The 19,593-nt window shown below is 50.5% G+C and overlaps 6 protein-coding genes across 6 annotated transcripts; 4 read left to right on the top strand and 2 right to left on the bottom strand.

Moving 5' to 3' along the window:
* Window positions 1-51: 51 nt before the first annotated feature.
* On the top strand, window positions 52-1,214 carry ABOM_004702 (uncharacterized protein; the record flags this gene model as incomplete). The annotated part of the gene is made up of 2 exons (XM_022531831.1): window positions 52-732; window positions 840-1,214. The coding sequence occupies 2 exons, from the start codon at window positions 52-54 to the stop codon at window positions 1,212-1,214; spliced, it is 1,056 nt and encodes a 351-aa protein (XP_022390360.1).
* Window positions 1,215-3,561: 2,347 nt separating this feature from the next.
* On the top strand, window positions 3,562-6,114 carry ABOM_004703 (uncharacterized protein; the record flags this gene model as incomplete). The annotated part of the gene is made up of 2 exons (XM_022531832.1): window positions 3,562-4,381; window positions 4,451-6,114. 2 exons carry the CDS (start codon window positions 3,562-3,564, stop codon window positions 6,112-6,114), a joined length of 2,484 nt encoding a protein of 827 aa, XP_022390322.1.
* Window positions 6,115-7,261: 1,147 nt separating this feature from the next.
* On the bottom strand, window positions 7,262-9,390 carry ABOM_004704 (amidase family protein; the record flags this gene model as incomplete). Its single annotated transcript, XM_022531833.1, has 2 exons — window positions 7,262-7,454; window positions 7,517-9,390. 2 exons carry the CDS (start codon window positions 9,388-9,390, stop codon window positions 7,262-7,264), a joined length of 2,067 nt encoding a protein of 688 aa, XP_022390355.1.
* A 2,666-nt stretch (window positions 9,391-12,056) lies between these two features.
* On the top strand, window positions 12,057-13,244 carry ABOM_004705 (alpha-xylosidase; the record flags this gene model as incomplete). Its single annotated transcript, XM_022531834.1, has 3 exons — window positions 12,057-12,246; window positions 12,305-12,782; window positions 12,848-13,244. 3 exons carry the CDS (start codon window positions 12,057-12,059, stop codon window positions 13,242-13,244), a joined length of 1,065 nt encoding a protein of 354 aa, XP_022390321.1.
* Window positions 13,245-14,798: 1,554 nt separating this feature from the next.
* On the bottom strand, window positions 14,799-15,953 carry ABOM_004706 (sugar phosphate isomerase/epimerase family protein; the record flags this gene model as incomplete). Its single annotated transcript, XM_022531835.1, has 1 exon — window positions 14,799-15,953. One exon carries the CDS (start codon window positions 15,951-15,953, stop codon window positions 14,799-14,801), a length of 1,155 nt encoding a protein of 384 aa, XP_022390356.1.
* Window positions 15,954-17,324: 1,371 nt separating this feature from the next.
* ABOM_004707 (putative alpha-xylosidase) lies at window positions 17,325-19,562 on the top strand (the record flags this gene model as incomplete). The annotated part of the gene is made up of 1 exon (XM_022531836.1): window positions 17,325-19,562. One exon carries the CDS (start codon window positions 17,325-17,327, stop codon window positions 19,560-19,562), a length of 2,238 nt encoding a protein of 745 aa, XP_022390357.1.
* Window positions 19,563-19,593: the final 31 nt, after the last annotated feature.

Below are 19,593 nucleotides of genomic sequence, written 5' to 3' on the forward strand. Positions count from 1 at the left end.
ACTTTGGACATTCACAAACGCGAGTCAAATCTCTTCTTTTCATCCGACGAGATGCCCCCCAAGTCAGTTGCTTCGCCTCGCAGGCTGGAATTCAAATCATTCCAAGATTGGAATGGTGATCATCCTTCACAGACCTTGATCTTCCACTCCTCCTCTGTATGGTGGATCCAAGTTGAGATAGCTTGGTCTCTACCAAAGTCAATACTGAAATTACGCTATCTCAAGCGCCGCTCTATGTTTCAGGAATTCATGAAGGCTATTGACTTTGATCAATTAGATCTGGTGGATGATACTGTGACTCGTATCAGTCTCACCTTGGCTGAGCAAAGCCTTAAGCCGATTCCGATTCGTAAGGTTCGGAATGATAATCAGACAGAGGCAAATTTCTTTTTATCTATTGCCCATCGAATGTCCGTCCAGATTGAAGAAGACCCGGGGAGAATTAGATACCCGACTCTAGACCAAGTTCAAGATCTACCTATCTTTAAGGCTAGTGATCTAAAAGACGACGAGGTCATCGCCCCAACCGTCTCCACAGTCCATTTCAGCCAAAAACGGTTCGCATACAAAAAGATAGACCGCCCTATCTATGAACTAGGAGACACAGAACATATCTTGAACGAGATTACCGCCCTCGCACAATTTCGAGGACAGCAGAGTATCGCACAGCTAATCGGGCTTGTGATATCTGATAATCCGTACAATACCCGCCCATCAACAATCTCGTCGCCTGTAATCACAGGATTTCTCCTTAATACTACTCCGAAGACTCTCTTGAGCGAATTCTATCAGAGAATAAAGACCAAGATGATTCATTGCTAAGACGATGGGCACTGCAGACTGGTAGAGCATTGGAAATGTTGCACAGACAGCGATGGACTCATCTTGACATCAAACCATCGAATATCGTTTTTGACGCGAATAAGAATGCGATCCTTGTCGATATTAGTGGAACTGGTGGGTATGAATGGGAATGGCTCTCTCCAGAGATGCAAAAGATCATTGAAAGAAGCATTGCGACGGCTCCTGCTACGACGTCACCCGAGCAACGCATCGCTACAGACTGTTGGGCTTATGGAAAACTACTTTCGATGATGGCCAGGAAATTGGGCGCCGGTAGTTTCGGTGAAAGGTTACGATCTATCGGCGATGACCTGACAAAGATGGATCCAAAAGCTCGCATTTCACTAAGCGACGCTCTCGAAAGGATATGAGACTAGGAGTAAGAATGCCGGTCAGCTGTTCTTCTCACCATTGTAGTACTTAGAAGGTACGTCTTGGCTTGTCAAGCTAGTCTGAATTTGATTGTTTCAGTATATCAAGAACCTCGAGAGTCTCGAACTAGGTGGGGAATCCGTGGGGCGAAGCTACAACCGGTTCGACGTTAATAAGTGAACTAGAAGAATCGACAATCTCTTACATCGTCTCAGATGCTTGGTTGGATGCATCTACTCTAGTCAAGGGAAATCGTTGCCGGCCAGGGGGGGTGAGACAAATTTATCCTGGGGAGACCCGGGCGACTGTCTCAGCTTACCCTAGGCGTGGAGGATTAACACCACCTGTTAATATAACACAGTGGCTACAGTTCCATCTAATATTGATTGCCTTGAATGAACTCCTCGCCACGTCTCCTTTCATCACCGGACAACAAGTGAGTTATGCAAGCCGTGGGAGTGAACTGTAATTACAGCCACTCGGTGATTCCTGAACCTGGGTCCAATTATGCTAAAGGAAACCAATGAGATGGAATATGCCTATAATCCAGCCGCGCAGCAGGCCAAGAAGCTCGTCAACCAAGTTTGTATTGCGATCCCACCACTTACACACCAAACATGTCCACTTGTATTACATGGGTATTGACTGACGACGAGATGGATGTGGTGCAATGTCTTAGTTCCTATCTAGGATTCGTTTGAATGGCTGCTGATGGAGCTTACTACTCTATATAGGGGAATGCCCAACCCTAAGAGAACTACTGACGGGAGTATACATAGGTTAGCTCAAACCGTATATGAAATATTTACATACAATGTCTCCGCACTTACCTCCGGACTTCTAACAGTCATATGATGCTAAGAACCTTTGATTTTGGTTGTCTTTGTATGCGAGTATATGCATGGGAACCACCTGCACTACCTTCTAGGCCTAAGTACAACCGCCATCTTCCATTGCTGCAAATCAGAGGTCTACTATAATTGTATCCATGATTTTTGTCCTATTAACGCTCGGACCGCTCCACCGTGAGACCGACTAGGCATTATTTAAATTGGAGTAAGGCTGGAAGTCCAAAATGCTGCTCAGAGATGCAGCCGGTGCGCCAGGTTGTCACCATTTCCCCAATAAACCGCCCAATAACGTTGAATCTCTGTCTGAATCTCACAGCGAACAAAAATAATGTGACCGTCGCACGTTGTGTCAGGTATAGTACAGAGAATTCGACCTAGGTCTTTATTTGTATACATGCGTTTCGGATGCAATGACTCTAGCCAGGTGCGTCCCACATGTCATTTGGAGACAAAGCCAGGTCAGCTTTGAGCCGGGGTTTCCGTGCTACGAACACTACTACTGTTTTTCTGAGAAGCTTAGTTGCCTTGTCCAAGACCAGGCTAACCTTCCTTCGCTCTCAGAGAGCATGGAAAAGCGTGGAGCTAATGTGGCGGGGTCATACTAGCATTCGATCCGCTTCGTGGCTGTACCGTAGATCGCAAAGACAAGGCGTCACAACGCCTATCGAGACTATGTGAAAACAACTGGTTGATTTTGCCCTTTAGAGAAAATATGTCCATCGCTACAGTTGCTGATAGCCGATACTAAAATATGCGCCGATATGCCCTGGTCACCGTTAAGCCAGCCGAATGAATATTGGCCTGTAGGGGTCCAGGCCAATATGAGCCGCGCAAGTGGGACCCCGAGGCCTTACGAGGTGGCTGCTGACTGGTAAGAGGTAGGCGTTCAACGGATTGGCAGTTCTCGTGAATAGTGGGGTCAATTCCTGCATGTCAGACGCACCGGTTTGTCCTCTGGAACTTGGAAAGATTACGAATCCTTGAGGTTGAACTGACATTTTGATGTGGTTTCTTTCTCGGCGCCCACGCATGCATGCGTCCGACCAAACGTGCCATCTGACCCTTACAAACCCTAAGGCAACCTGCCAACCGTTGGTCCCATCATCCCAGACGGAAAAATCAGCCTTCTGGGATTTCGTTGTACGAAGTAAACACCGCTAATCTATTTATATTGAACGGCCCTCTTGGCAACCAACAGCCGTCGGACTCGTCCATGAGGGCTATTGGTGGAAATATCTCAGACCTAAACCATTCGGGCAGAAGATCCACAAGGAACCCTGTCGACTTGACAGAGGCCCTGGCCAAAGGAATTGAGGCTGGACCAGCTCATTTCCAAGCTGTACCACTTCTAGCTCGTGAACCGGGGAGATAGCCGCATTTTCCTTGCAAATGGAGTGAATACATATGCTATTAGAGAGGCTGTTTCGCGTGGGGTTTCCTCTCGCCCCGACGAAGGTCGTCTTCATTGACCACCGTATGTTGATTTCTGGGTACCATGCCTTCAAATCAAGAAGAATACCTTCTACCACCGTTGTCAAGGTTATCCCATACCGAGCCCGACCGGCCACAGACGTCTTGGAGCCCATTCGACCCGAGCCCCCCGGCCGACTCCGACCGTTCCTACATCCGCTATGAACGCGCATCTTCCTCGCACCAAGAGCAGGACATCACCTCCCACAATGAGGCATTTACAACGGTGGGCTTAGGGATCGAAAATGCAAGGCGCAGGCCAGCATCCATTCACTTCGTTGAAGACTTGGACGAAGGACGTCCCGGGGGAGAATCGCGTTCCCCGCACCTGTCGGAGCAGGCCACGCCGCGGTCGCACACCTCGAAAACACCCCTTCTGGACAGTGAGGTGCGATGTCCTCATAGAGATACAATCGCCCAGCGATGGTTTCGCTGGGTGCCCATGACTATCCTGGTGCTGGCCGTATATGCGACCGTGTGGTCGGGGTTGTATTTCTTTGTCGCCTGTCTGAAGCCGCGATATGGAAACTTCATTGGGGTCGACGGCAATGTCGCGGCCTCGACGGCCAACTTACTGAGTGCGATGTTCGCGAAAACAATTGAGTTGGCGTACGTTACGGTTTTTGTCGCCTGTCTGGGGCAGTTCTTAAGTCGACGAGCTCTCCAGAAGGATTCCAACGGCATCACCATTTCCGACATGAGCATGCGGACGTGGATCATGCAGCCGGGGTCGATGATAGTTCACTGGGAGACCTTGCGCTATTCGGCATTGACCTTTCTCGGTGCGATGACTCTGACGGCGACCATCATCGCCATGCTGTATACAACTGCGGCGGAGGCATTGGGTAAGTACACACTTAGGTAGATTGGCGTTGACAGTAGTGGCATCTATGGTTCTGACTCCGATCACTCAGTATCACCCAAATTGCATGCCGGACCGCACGAGGACAGAACCCTACGAGCGAATGTGTCCACCGACTTTTTCAACCCGGTTTACATGGGCTTGAACTGCGAAACACCGATCCTCAACGAGATGGACCCAATTTACCGGAATACAACGTGTCTTCAAATGCAACACGTCGGACAGGCATACCACAACTACATTGCGTACCTGAACCGCTGGAGCAAGATGGTTACCAACGGCGAGCATGCATCGGCTGTGCTAGAGGAGCGACCGCCTCCCTCGGGATCGATCCACGATAATACAACAGTGACGGGGAGTTGGATCGATCGCAGCAACATGACGGAGTTGTCACTGCATTATAAACGGATGGTCTTGAATGTTACAGCTGCTATGCCTCATGCTGGAGTTCTAGCCGCGGCAAAGGACCCCGTCAATGGAATTAAACAGCCGCAAAATTCATCGGAAGGTCAGTTTGACATGATCGCTGCTGCGCCATGTCCTGCAATCAACGTGCTGTGTGTGGGCATGACAGCTAATGAACTGAAACCACTGATATATGATATGTGGCCGGGGAAGAAATTCAACGTGGAGAAGTGGACAGACCAAGAGAAGGAGCTACCGAGCTGGCCAGACTCCTGGCTGAATCGAACTGTTGTGGACGATATCTTCGGTTGGGGACCCAAGTATGGATGGCGTCCACCAATCTTCGGCAGGCTCCCGGGCGAGTATCAGACAATCCTCAACCACTCAGCACCGTTTGGCAACGCAATGTATGTATTGGGGAAGCCGCCCAACGCCACTGGGGTGGACTATGCTCTATGCTCAATGAAAGCGAAAAAGACACCGCGTTGCTCAGTGCGATATACTGCATCTGCCAGTGGAGCCAAGTTTATCACAGACTGTGAAAAGCCGGATAACAAATGGCAGTTCGATCGGTTCTTCCCAGACGCAGTGGACGGTAACTGGAGCTTGGATTGGAAGAACATTGGATCGGAATGGGGTAACTCCTTGAGTTTGAATGCCGGCATCAATGACGGCAGGGCCTCCAACGCCCGGCTGCTGATGCAGCTCACCCCCTCGGGCTACTCCCTGGAGCCCGGTCTACCATCTCTAGCGGAGGCACTTGCAGTGATGGCTGGCAATACCTTGATTATGGGGACGGAGAACGCAACCTTCCTTCCCTATTGGAATCACTCCGACGCTTCCCTCGCGGAACCAGATACACAATACTTCAATGCCACCATGAGTGTCGTCGATTACCAATCCACCGGGACCGAGAAATGGCAGGGCGCCTTCTTTCCAGTCTTGTTCCTCACTTTCGTTACCAGTGTCCTGTGTCTAGGCTACCTGTTAAGCGAAAAAGGACGGCAGCTTACCGACTTCACAGAGCCGCAGAACCTATTCGCTCTGGCCATCAACAGCCCGGCCACATCGCGATTAGAGGGTGCTTGTGGTACCGGGCCTCAAGGTCCTCAATTCAAGGAGAAATGGGTTGTGGGCATGGAAGAGGACGACGAGCATTATTATATTCGCACCAAGGTGGAGGAGAACACTCCGCTGATCGCGACGGCAAAGACGTCGACGGAGTCCGAACGTCCCAAGTCAGTGAGTCCAGCTCTCGAGGAGTATCGAAGATTATCTACAGGACACGGGGTCCTTGGCAGGTGGTATTAAAACAGGTTATATGTATGATAGATGTGGAACCAGTTGGAATTTCGTTCGCAGCGACTTTCTGTTGATAATACAGTGATATCTAATGTCTACCTTGGATATAAATCCAGATGATTAATGACTTGACGAAATGCCATAGATCTAACGTTATGCGTACCGAGAGACCTGAACTAGCAATTATATAATCGCCGTATTGATGTGGAGTGAAGTTAGGTCATCTGCCTCCTTGTCAGACATTAACCGGATCGAAGAATTCTTCGTTGAGTTTTAAGGCGTTGTAAGACGTAACTGGGGCCATTTTGGCATACAATATAACCAGTCGCGGAATATGTCGACCACCGAGGCCCATGCGTTTCTGTAGCTCCGGCTGTCGTTGCCCTAAGTGCACAGTCTGCAGGCCCTCAAACAGTTCGACACAAACGGCCATCCTCACGCCCCACCCACCACGCACTCCCCACTGCAGTTCGTGCAGAGAAGATCTGCCGCGGGTGATACTTATCCTTGATCTCCCGGAGCCGGTCATAATTCCCACCGTAAAAGGGCTAGAAGGGCTACCTGGGTTGACGATAAGGTAGGAAAGCTACTATCACCAAATTGGCCCCTACTCGTCGTCGAAGGCTGTTTGATCAGATAGTTTCTCTTGGGGTGTGGCACCTCTTCGCCTTTCTCTCATCTTGATGGGGGTACATTTGCGCCCGAAGTCTCCAGGTACTTCGTTCAAGACTTCCAGATAAGGTTGCTTAACCCGCGACTTCCTGTCCTATATTTCTTTCATGGTCCTGCTATCGCTTCATAACGTATATATCCTGAAACTGGGATCTCAAATTGGACTGTACACAGGAGGTCAGCCGTGTTTGGAGCGGATGTCGTAAAACAATGTCAGAGGATGCATTATTGTAGCAAGACAGGAGCAGTCTCTGCTGCACTACAGATCGGTCAGCGAGTAGCTGGTAGAAAATATATGTGGCAGGGGGGGGTTTTTATTATACTAACTTGCAGTCCAACACAGTAGTAATACTAGCTCTGACTGCCTCAGACGTTCCCGACCATGATCTAGCACGGAATTCTTTGACTGTAATTGCTCTATGGTACACTAGAAAGAAATATTAAACCTACCAACAGGCAGGAAAATGGCTCAAAGCTCCTTGAACTAAAATGCCTTCGTACCAGTCTTAACGGCCCGAATGATACCCGCCTGCGCCAGCTTCTCTACCATGTTAAATAATACAAAGTCACATCCCCGACGCACGATCACATTGATACTCACAGGAAACTGTTCCGTCACCTTAGACACCGGAGAATGATAAGGCACTTGGCCCAAGGGAATGGTGAAATCGGCGCAGCTGCAGCAAACACATTAGCTCATCTTTCAATTTCGCATTACCAGGATGCCAGCTGGACTCACCCGAAAATAGGACAAATCATGGAACAAGGTATCGCGGCCCCATCTGGCATCATTCCCAGGAATGTAGCATTCGGTCCCTCGTTAAGGGCTTTCTCGCGGAAACTGGGTAACCCGCCGGTGCCAATATCGCAGACTAGTAATGACTCCGAGCAAGATTGAGGCGTCTCCAGCATCACATTCCTTTCGAACCAGTCGACACCTTTCCTTTTATCCTGTAAAGCCTGGTTGTATGCGGCTTGGTTGACGGCACTGGCGTTGAATTGTGACCACTCTCTCCGCCACAGCGGATCTACTGGAGGGAAGCGACCTTCGAAACGGCGCGACCATTCGGTCATGAGAGGCTCAGCAACGGCAACATGAGATGACCAATACGTTAGGGTAGCGGTTGCCGCTAGGAGACGGTCTAAGCTGTCCTTCTTATGTGGGAGGATAGGTGCATCTATGAGCGTGGCGCTAAGATTTGTATGTTTGATAGTCATGTTGAGTGCCATTGCCATACTCGAGAGAAAAGCTTCAACGATCTTCTGGGCAGCGGGGTTGACGAGGGGAAATTGCTCATCCGGGTACAGTATTTGGGTTGGGAAAGCCATGGTGTCTGGCACCGACAGGGGAGATAATCCAGTAATCGACTCTGGCTGGTGAAGATCTGCAGTATACCACGCCTTGGCAAACTTGGCCCATGCGGCCGGGTTCCGCCCGAGCACACCGGCCGTGTCCTCTGCCCAATTCTGAGCAAGCATACCCTCCAGCGTTATCATTCCCTGACTGGGTCGGTTTCCGAATGTTCCTGTAACAGCCGCTGGGCGACGGATTGAAACGCCAGTGTCGCTTCCAATCGCCGCATCCAGCCAGTCGTACGCCGCAATCGAGCAGGCTCCACCGGACGTTGATGCTGCACAAGTCAAGTATCCATCACCCCGTGGGTTAAAAGGAGCTTGCCCATCGGTCCAATCCCAGGGATTCGCACCGGACGCAAACTGTGCCAACTTTTGCTTCCCCACAATAACCGCACCCAGATCCACCAGCCGCTGAATCGCTGGCGCCGTTCGGTTGGCAACCGGTGTGGTCAGGGTCCATGCCTGACTTCCAGCTGATGTCTGCAATCCTTTGATATCGAATATATCTTTCACTGCCACCCGTTTACCAGCTAACGGCCGTGGGTCTCCCCACGAACGGATGCGGCTTGGCACCGGCACCAACGGTGCCCAGAGGCTTGAAGACATAAATTGAAGTGGCACAAAAGAGCCACTGCCGTCATTCGATGGATATATACCGCTGATGAAATCGCGATATGCGTCAGGGAATAGGCGATATGTGTCTAGCAAACTGATCTTGTCTTTCGACATCACAACGGTATATGGACCAGGTGCCATAGCCTTAGCGGAGTTGTGTTGCACGTGTATTTCCCGTACGCCCTGACTCTTGAAGACACTCGAGTCAACAAAGATGTTCTCAACGCCGGCACTCGACAGATAGTCCGAAGCCTTGGCGTTTAAACTGGCATTGGAGGTGGATGAAGTGAGATACACGGAACCAAGAAACTCTGTTGAGAAAACGTCGTCATTGGCCAGATAGCTCGAAATTGTGGCGTTGAGGTAGCGAGCCGTCACGATGCTCTCGTTGGCAACGATGACTGTCAATGTCATGTATATTCCAGTAGCGTGGTGACTTTTATCTTTGGGGTATGTGATCGTCAATGTATCTCGCGGATCTTTTGCATTGGCGAAATAAGTAATGTCACCTAGTTGATAGGTAACACCTTCAGATCCTTGGTGTACGTTTAATAGAGAAGAGGCGCTTGCTCTGCCGCTTCGGAAAACCGAGCCCAAGGCAAGGACTTTGAAGATTTGCTTCCATGAAACCATCTTGGTCATTGGTTATTGTGAAATGTTACCCCCTCTGATCCTTATAAGGAGGCCCGATTATCTTGTAGGCGAAGGGTGGTGGCCCAGCCGAAGCAAGGGTCAGCCACAATGTACACGTTTCCCGGGATGTCTTAGACTGCGACTTCTGATTGCAGTAACCGGGGTTCGTACCGTATAACCATGGCTATGAGGGCCCAATTCTTACGTGACTGATCATCCTCACTGATGCCTCACTGAATTAAGATAATGTGAAGGCCATCTATTGAAGGCAATGAAAGAACGATCGGTTGGTTGTTGGTGGTACTGCGTTCATTAGAGGCGGGATTAATTCATGTAGCACAGACATTGGGTTGAATTGAATCTCTAGCCCAGACGGCTATATTGCCGGAAGGAGACTCCAGGCTTCTTCCTCGATCCTAATTGAATAGTTGGTGACACCAACAATCGCTTAATGGACTCATTTCAGTGTTCCTGATCTATTGGGTTTCTATCCTGGTGTCCCATTGGTGAAGAGGAAGTTGTAGGATCGACCATTAATTTCCACATGGCTTGGAAGTACCAGAGAGTGAGCTGTATGGATCCTTGGTGAGGCTCAGACTGGTAGTATTGTTGCACAAGAACAATAAGCTAATTGGAGCTGAAGCTCTTAGGAGAGAGTGTCGCTCCCCCAAACAGTCTTCCACATAGCCCCCGACCGGGAACTCATTTCCTCTCACTATTCAATTTCGTTCTAGTCCCCCTTTTCGGGAAGTTCTTTGATTTTGCGATTAAATTGGATAGTTCCGTTCCCCGTGGGCGTGATGGAATATGAAGATCTGGCCAACGCTCAATTTCCGCGTCTTTGTTTCATGGTCCGGCAGCCATGTAGATCTTTGGGACAAGTCGAACCTAGCCTGATCCGTCAAAGCCTTCGTTGGCCTTGAAACCGTCCTCCTTGCACGACTCTTTCGTGCCAAAGAGAGAGTGCTTTCTTGAGAAATATTCTCAATTCGCTGCACGTGGCTGGCAGGTCACGCCCCTCCAGATCATGTGCCGTCACATGTGTTCGGCTTTCCCTTTTCATCCATGCAATTGATCCTTCGACATCCAACACACTATGGAATTGTTCCCTGGCATTGGAGATACTTCCCCATCTGCGATGAACTTTTTTTTTGTCAGTAAAATCTGCGGGACAACTTTACTGGCCGGCGTGCACCCAAAGCACCGAATTCTCGGTTATTCCCCGAACTATGCTCGCCAATCCCGTATGGACACTGCAATCTTCAATGATGTGGACACCTACCGTCATAGATCCGAAGTCAGTTATCACAGGTGTCTCATATAATACAGCATTTCCACCCATTACCATAGTATGACCTTATCACATTGACGTGCTAGATTCAGTAGCCGAACCCTGACGTCCAGCGCCATTGCGCGCAATAGATGCGTGGCGCAGCTTAGATACCTTAGGGTCATTGCACGCTTAAGCATTGGACAAATATGTTCTGCTTCAAATCAGGAATAAAATTTCCCTTTCCATGCCGAAATGATCAGCGCCGTTGGGTCACGATGTCTGCGCACGGTCGCGATCAACGTCTTGGATAAGCTCAACCCCTACCATGACGTGAATCCCATGTGGTGTCGATCGTGGAAAAGATAAATTGTATCTTAGTGTCCAGATATGATGGGACGGAGCGCATGATGATTGGTTGCGCATTACTCCGTAGTTGAGAGAAATCATTGGTCTCATCGTGTCAGATGCCGTTGGCCAACACTTATCCCACTAAACAGGCGAAAGGAGTCTGAAAGTGGGCCTTTTTGTTGCTTTGCAGCGCACTATATATTGGTGTCTCAGGAGGAAGGGACGGCCTCCTACTAACGGAGCCCTACATGTCCGAGGCTAGACCAGCACAAAAGCCAGCCGTTCCACGCCTGTTTACTGCTCTCATTCCAGCCTTCTGATGTTATCGTACATTGAGTTCAGACCTTGAAACGAATGAAAACTTTATACGCTTAGCGACACTGACACGGCTTTTGCCTATATGGTATTTTCCACGCCTCAATCATGCATATCATTGGCTTGGGCACTAAGCTATCTATACATGAAACAGACTTGCTTAATTGATCCAAGCGCAGGAATCGCGCGGGGGTACCGGCCTCTAGCCATGCATACTGTTTGCTTGTTACTTGCAGATCTCCGGCTCGGACTCCGCTTATCAGCGTGGGTCATGGATGGCAAGGAGGGATCAAGGACACTAATCAATAAACTAAGCGACACCGCTTGTACAGTGAACATTTCGGATGGGGCAATGGGCCCGCCATGGACACGCCCGACTCTTAGCGCAAGTGCTAATTCAGACCCTAATGCGGGATCCGTGCCCGATGTCACATCGTGTTCTGTTCCTCGGCAGGCCGGGCAGCAGTCTTGTGCCATTGCTTATGCTTTTCAGGTTGGACACTATAGTCCCCATCAACTATATGGATTCGGTGGGTACTCGGCTGCTAACGAAGTTGGCCCTGTCTCGTATTCGACATCTTTATCCACCATGCGCCCGGAGTTGCTTCCTAATAAATAACCCGAGCATGTGTGACTTCTGCCATCCTAGCCGTAGACCAGGTCCGTCTATGTTTCAACCCACCTCAATCCATGTTTTGTATTGTCTTCATCGCACCATTGACTGCGGTGTGCGGCCACAATGGGATCCTTAGATATCCCGCTTGAGGAAGTCCCCGTTTATATCGGAGACCGGCTACTGATCTTCACTGCTCTCTTCGTTCCTCTTCAAATATTCTGTGTTGCTCTGCGTTTTATTTCTAGACACAAGGTTCGCACACCATGGGGCTTGGATGATGCTGTGATCTTGTTTGCGCTTGCGGAGCAGATGGGTATGGCAGGCATCAGTATAGGTTCGGGGCCAGGTAATCCAATTCTGACCTACATCAGAGGTGCTGATTTTTGCTCTAGGTGCTGTTAAGTTCGCTGGCGTCGGACATCATATCCCGTGGTTACTGGTCAAGGATCCAGCTAGTCTGAGGACCTGGGCGAAATATCTCCTTGCTTTGTCCTTTCTCTACTTAGGAAGTGTCAATCTTCCAAAGTTCTCCATCCTGTTGCTGTACCATAAGCTCTTCCCAACCAGGAAGATGAGAGCAATCACAAAGTTCATGATGGTGGTCCTGGTTCTCATCACGATAGCTACGATCGTTGGCGCGAGCCTCGTCTGTCGACCGTTCTCCGCTAACTGGACTGGTCGTATCCCTGGCAACTGTGGCAACAAGAAGGTTCTTTACATCTGGGCCAGCTTTCCCAACATTGTGACCGACGTCATCCTACTTCTTCTTCCAATGCCAGTGTTGTGGTCACTTAATGTCAGTCCACGCTTAAAAGTGGGGCTGACAATCACATTCGCAGTAGGCAGCATGTGAGATCAATCACCTTGTCCTCTACAGTCTTACTTATACTAACATGGGATTGTTTGCTTTTCAGAGGATTAGTCACTTCAGTTATGCGCTTCCAGATCTTTTTCCGAAACAATGCCTTTCTCGACGGGACCTGGGTAGCTGTTGAGCTGATAATCTGGACCCAAGTCGAGACCGGGGTGTACCTGATATCAGCCTGTCTGCCCACGTATAGACCACTCCTTGAAGATGTCGGATCCAGCAGGATAGTTTCCAAACTCGGTCGCTCGATGTCACGACGAGGGACGGGGACCAGCGAGACGCGGGACACCCTGCCATTGCACTCGGTGACTGCTGTGGGCCAGCCGTACTATCGCGGCAACGAGATATATGCTGGCTACAATCCACATCATAAGTTTGAAGTGACCGTTAGCCACGACATCGTCCAGCATACTGAGCCCCAAAGGCTCTACAGTCGTCTTTGATAGCGGCGCGTTTTGGCGAAACGTGTATGTATATCATCTATCAATGGTACTTCTGACCATCTCCAAACTCTGTGGATTTCTGGTAGTATTATATGGTATTCAAATAGCGGCTTGTACACTATCCCAAATGCGAAGGACTGACAACCAGCCGCTCGCTCCATGAGTGGAAACGCCATGAAGCTTCTCATACTGACAGCGATAAGAACCATTTCACCAATCACTGTTCGCCAGGATGAAACAGGCTTCGATACAAGGTACAAGCATCACAAATATATGGGCCTTTCAACTTGCCGTTGGATTACTGCCAGGACTGGACTTTGTAATGTATACATTGTCTCTACGGTCTATGTCCTAAATGACCCAATGCGTGTCAATACTACCGATCAGACAACCATCTTTGCGCATGGTAACAGGTTTGAGATGACCACTAGTTGGCGACATAGTCGGTTCCTTGCTCCGTCAAAGACCATTTCAACTCCATGATCACCGATGTTCGGCCTGAGTCATAGACTATTGACAATGGGCCAAAATGGCCCTCTATCGAATGGCATGAGTGATCTGCCAGGCGTATTTCTTTTGATCATCGAAATGAGGTCTCTACGATGACGCTATGCGGCTGATGCACCGGGCAACTTGTTTCGAATTGATCAGCCGCACCAACTTTCCAAGATCTACCCTTGCTGTTCCGACCCATTCCAGAGAGCACTGTCTTGTCCTTAAGAGGCTCCCCGATATCCACTCCACCTCAATGAAACCTAGGAAGTAAGGGACGATCTCGGACCATGCGACCGGTGGTCAGAGGATTTAACGTTTAACTAGTGGTTCACTTTCTGGGACAATGAATGCAATCTGCTTGCGAGCTGAAGTCGAATGATCCATACCAGCGTTGGGACATTGAATCCAAGCGATGGTCTTTCTAGTCAGTTGGGGTCCTGTTCAAAAGCCCTGTGAGACCAAATCTTATACATAGACCTGGTATGGCGACACACATTTGCCCCTATCCTTTGTGTCGATACTGCCCACGTCGCCTCGGGATCGGACCAGGGGATGTTTCATATTACTCCTTCCTGTGTCACCATCATGCCCGAGACCCGGTCAGATTTCGGGTACGGGAACAGGAGGTGTGTCCATAAGCTTTAACTCATTCGCCCGAAGCCAGCTTTTGAAGGAACGATTCTATTTCCCGGTTCCCCAGAAATTTTATGCGTGGTTACACGAGGCGCTCTCTCTTTTCTTTGTTTGGCGCTCACGCTCCGACCCATGGGAGGTGAACACCAATACCTGGACCATCCTGACTTTCCTTGCGTTGGGCAATGCCTAACTTTGGCCCTTTGTCAAGTTACGCAATTTAGCCTAAATATGCTTTGAAGAGTATGTCATTTTCGGGTGTGAATATATTATCGGTTCTATTCTTTATAAAACTCTATTAGTAGCTCATGTCAGACCGCAACATGTAGCTAAACAACCTTAAGCTTCTTCGGTAGGGACCGGAGTGGTCTAGTCAATATATCACATCTGCACTATATACAATGTAAAGTCGAAGGGGCGCGAGTCTCACAGACGCTGTATACGCGGAGAAAGAACCGAGCCAGCAAACTTGTGTTTGCCCTGCTGCCACATCTCCCAAAAGGCCGGCACCTGGGGAATCGCATCGGCCAATTTCCGAAGGCCAGTGAACCCCCGACGAGCATGGGCCGACGGAACCCCTGCATCCGGTTGATTCAACGAATTATTGAACACCTCCAGCGACATGGGACCCTTGTACCCCGTCGCCACCACAGCAGCAGCGACCAAATCGACCGGCATATACCCTCCTCGCTGGGATTCATACGGAAACAGCCGGTGGCCCCTCGACCAGGGCAGCAAAGCCGGCACGTCCGGATCGGTAGGTGGTCGAAATATCTTCGGGTCCATACGCTCGGCATCACCGACCTGGAAGAAAAAGATACGGTCCCCGGGAACAGAGGCGACCAGCCCGGCCATAGATGCACAAAGTACATCGACCGATTCTTCGGGCGTCGAATACAGCCGTCCATGACCGGCCGGGTTATACGGGTCGGCATACTCGACCGCTAACACATTAAATGCATCAAGTATAAGTCCAACATTCGGGCGGTTCGCCATCCGGACAACCTCCCACGTAGATGCCCATGTATTTCGCGTCGCCCACGAGAGGCCCTCATAGCCAATGCGCAGCACCGGCCCCCCGTCTGCTTCGGCGAAGGCCTGGGCCATATCTCCTAACTCAGCTAAGTCTCGGGCCACCGTCTTCAAATCGGCGGTCACGCCATCGTCCGTCCGGATACTGGCACACATGAATACCAAGTCGGTATCGAATGCGCGCATGAAGGGGAACCGCTTAGCGACCAAGTCCAGGGATGCCCGTCGCTCGACTGGATCCTTGATCCCTTCGATCTTTCGAAGTGGCTGTGTGCACGCGATCTGCATTCCCAGGGACTTTACAAGATCACCTAGTTTCCGCGCAACGCGTAGGTTCGCCTCCGTTGGTTCCCATAATTGGTCCCCTGGTAAACCATGTTCTTCAAGGTAAGCAGCCCAGCATTCATCGAATAAGTCGATCCATTTGTATCCAGCTTTCGCCGCTTCTTCTAGTCGCGGCTGTAGTTTATGCTGTCTCCAGTTGCCGAGGGAGAGGGTGGCGATCCCGAATTCATTGGGAATGGATACTGGTGGCCAGGAGATTGGCATGATGAGTCTATTTTTGCTGGCACGGTGTAAAGAGTGCTCTATCGGCGCTTGTGATTCATAAATATAGGATGGTGGAGTGAGTCAGGGATTGTCCAAGAATGGGGGACGTGGAGGGATATTCTCCCCACGGGGGTTTCACGGATAAGCGTTGCGGGGATGAACGCTTTTCCCCGGGGCTAAACCTTTCACCTTTAAACTTTTATTACATGACTCTGGGCGGGGATGAGGTTTTATTCCTCCTGTATATACCTGTGACCTGCTGTCCGGACCATAAAATAAGTAGCCGGATGGCTCGGACCGGTGTGGCGGGGGCGGAATGACGGCATCCTCTCCGGAGTTCAACCATGGATTAAATATTCAAACATTAAATCTCCTTTTGTCTGCGACAAGAGATGTTGCAAGGCGTCACAACTAGCACTGCAGTACCGGTTATTGCGTGCGAAGCATACCCTCTTCTCTACGGATGCGAAGTCATATGGCACGGAGCGACAGGTTCGAGAGGACTGGGAACGAAGTTTTAAAGGGGAGTGATGAGCCGGGAAGGAACAGGTTACGGAGGACGGGAGTCCTGCTGGTAGAAAGCAAGAAAGGAAGAAAGAATCAAGGCAACAATGAGAAAAAAAGGGGGATAATGCATAATACCCTCAATTCAGACAGCGAGGGGAATAGAGTGCATTAACATCGCCGCATCCCACCACGCAACGAACAACACACACCATGTTGGCTCACCGACAACCAGAAGCTAAGGACAAGATAAAACATTGATCATTCATATTGCCTAAATGGCTAAATAACAAAGCTCTTCTCATCAATGGTCCGGCGGCGTTCAGGTGGGAACAGCCAAGGCTCTCGCTCAACGACACTTCAGAAATCAACCAATCCAACGGCAATGGGGGTATGGATGAGACCATTTCATGCGGTCGTTCCGGTTGTTCCAGAAAACAAGCAAGCGTCTGTGCTCGCCAGCAAAGCAAAAGCAGCGGTTGCAGGGTCCTGCCCAAACTAAATCGCGGCCGACATGACGCCATGTGGATCTGATCGACCAGCAAGGCAATCGGAATGACTATCTCCAAAGAAGACACGCCGGAGTCCCCTCAGTCTCCTCATGTACTCCACATCCGGTCTCCGTTGGGGGTTTGTGACAGTCTCCTTTGAGCCGTTTCACGCCCGAATTCGCCAATCATCATATACACCAATTCTCTCGACCCGATCACTGCATAAACTGGCCAGACCTACACAGCGAGCCATGATGTCACACGCCTTTGGGATCATTTTATTCAGGCTATTTGAACGGATAAAACACATATCAACATGATTTAAGGCCGGAGAGAATCCCAGCGAAGGGCTTCAAACTCAAGGCTGTTGAGCAAAATGTATCGTTGGTTGGTGGCCCTAACAGCCTGCGCCGCACAGCTGGTGCAGGCGACCCCGATCCAGACACGGGAATCGGATTACTTCCTGCCCAACTCTACTGGATTTCGCATGCAGCATGGCTTCGAGACTATTCTGGTGCAGCCTTTTGGCTACGATGGGTTCCGTGTGCGCGCTTGGCCCTTCCGGCCTCCTACGGGGCATGAGATCAGCTTTATCTACGATCCACCACTGGAAGGCTTTGAGGACGGGCAAGCCCATGGGTTGAACTTTGACACGGCATTTAACGGTAATCATACCGTTACCATTCGCAATGGAAACACTATTGTGCGAACCTCCGGTTGGGGTGGAAACCCCGGAGGATATCGGCTAGCATTCTATCGCGCCGAGCAAGATGGTTCTGAGACCCTATTAACAAACGAGTATGCGCCACTCAAATCAGTCAACCCCCGTTACTACTCGTGGAACGGGCCAGGAAGTGAATTCTCTGCCGAGTTCTCGTTTAGTACTACACCCGACGAGCAGTTCTATGGCACGGGTACACAACAGGACCATCTTGTCAACAAAAAAGGAACGGTCATTGACTTGATCAACTTCAACACTCACATCCCGACACCCGTGTTCATGAGCAATAAAGGCTATGCGTTTGTGTGGAATATGCCAGCCCAGGGTCGCATGGAATTCGGACAGCTACGCACCAAGCTCACCGCAGCCTCCACCACAGTCGTCGACTATGTGGTCGTGGCCACGACGCCAGGCGACTACGATACACTTCAGAAACGTTTATCCGCCCTGACGGGTAGAGCACCTACTCCTCCTGATTTCTCGCTCGGATACATCCAGTCTAAGCTCCGCTATGAGAACCAGACTGAACTAGAGCTCCTAGCACAGAATTTCAAGGACAAGGACGTGCCTGTCGGAATGTTCGTCATCGATTACCAGTCCTGGCGGAATCAGGGCGACTGGGGTCTCGATCCGGCGCTGTGGCCGGACGTAGCGGCAATGGCCAAGAAGGTAAAAGATCTCACGGGAGCAGAGATCATGGCATCTCTCTGGCCCAGTGTATCCGATGGGAGCGACAACTACTTAGAGCTGCAAGCCAACGGATACTTGTCTGCAACTCGCGACGGCCCCGGAACCACCGATTCATGGAATGGCTCATACATCCGCAATGTCGACTCTACGAACCCAGGCGCGCGGAAGTTCATCTGGTCAACCTTGAAGCGAAACTACTATGATAAGGGTATCAAAAACTTCTGGATCGACCAAGCTGACGGTGGTGCCCTGGGCGAAGCCTACGAAAACAACGGTCAAAGCACCTACATCCAGTCTGTCCCCTTCGCCCTGCCCAACGTCCTCTATGCGGTTGGTACCCAGCAGAGTGCCGGGAAATATTACCCTTGGGCCCACCAGCTGGCAATCGAAGAGGGCTTCCGTAACGTCACCGACAGCGAGGAAGGCGAAGCGTGTGAGCACATCTCACTCAGCCGGTCCGGCTATATCGGGTCTCAACGATTCTGCAGCATGATCTGGTCAGGAGACGTTACGTCCGTCTGGGAAACACTCGGCCTTCAAATCGCCAGTGGACTGTCCGCCGCCGCAACAGGATGGGGCTGGTGGACCATGGACGCCGGCGGCTTCCAGCCCGACCCGACAGTGCCATGGAGCGCCAACATCGACACCCCGGAGTACCGCGAGTTGTACGTGCGTTGGCTGCAATGGGCTACGTTCGTCCCCTTCATGCGCACGCACGGTCAACGGGTCTGCGATACACAGGATGCATACACATGCAACAATGAGCCGTGGTCGTACGGCGAGAAGAACACTCCTATTATCCTCTCGTATATCCACCTCCGGTACCAGCTGGGTTCGTATCTGCGCGCTCTTTTCGATCAGTTCCACAAGACCGGTCGCATGATCATGCGTCCCTTGTACATGGACTTCGAGAAGACCGATCCGAAGGTCTCGCAGTGGACGCAGGCGAACAACAATGTGACAACGCAGCAGTATATGTTCGGCCCGAGGTTGCTTGTGTCACCTGTTACCATGCCGAATGTCACCGAATGGTCGGTATATCTTCCACAGACAGGCCAGAATGGTACCAAGCCTTGGACGCACTGGTGGACTAATCAGACCTATGCTGGTGGCCAGACGGTTACTGTGCCCGCGCCGGTGGAACATATTCCTGTATTCCACCTTGGGAAGAGGGAGGATATTCTTCGTGGTACCGTCTTCTAAGGAATGGTGTGTCTCTATGACTGGAATATGT

Source organism: Aspergillus bombycis (assembly GCF_001792695.1).
Source record: "Aspergillus bombycis strain NRRL26010 chromosome Unknown contig00030, whole genome shotgun sequence".
In the NCBI taxonomy this organism is placed as follows: domain Eukaryota; kingdom Fungi; phylum Ascomycota; class Eurotiomycetes; order Eurotiales; family Aspergillaceae; genus Aspergillus; species Aspergillus bombycis.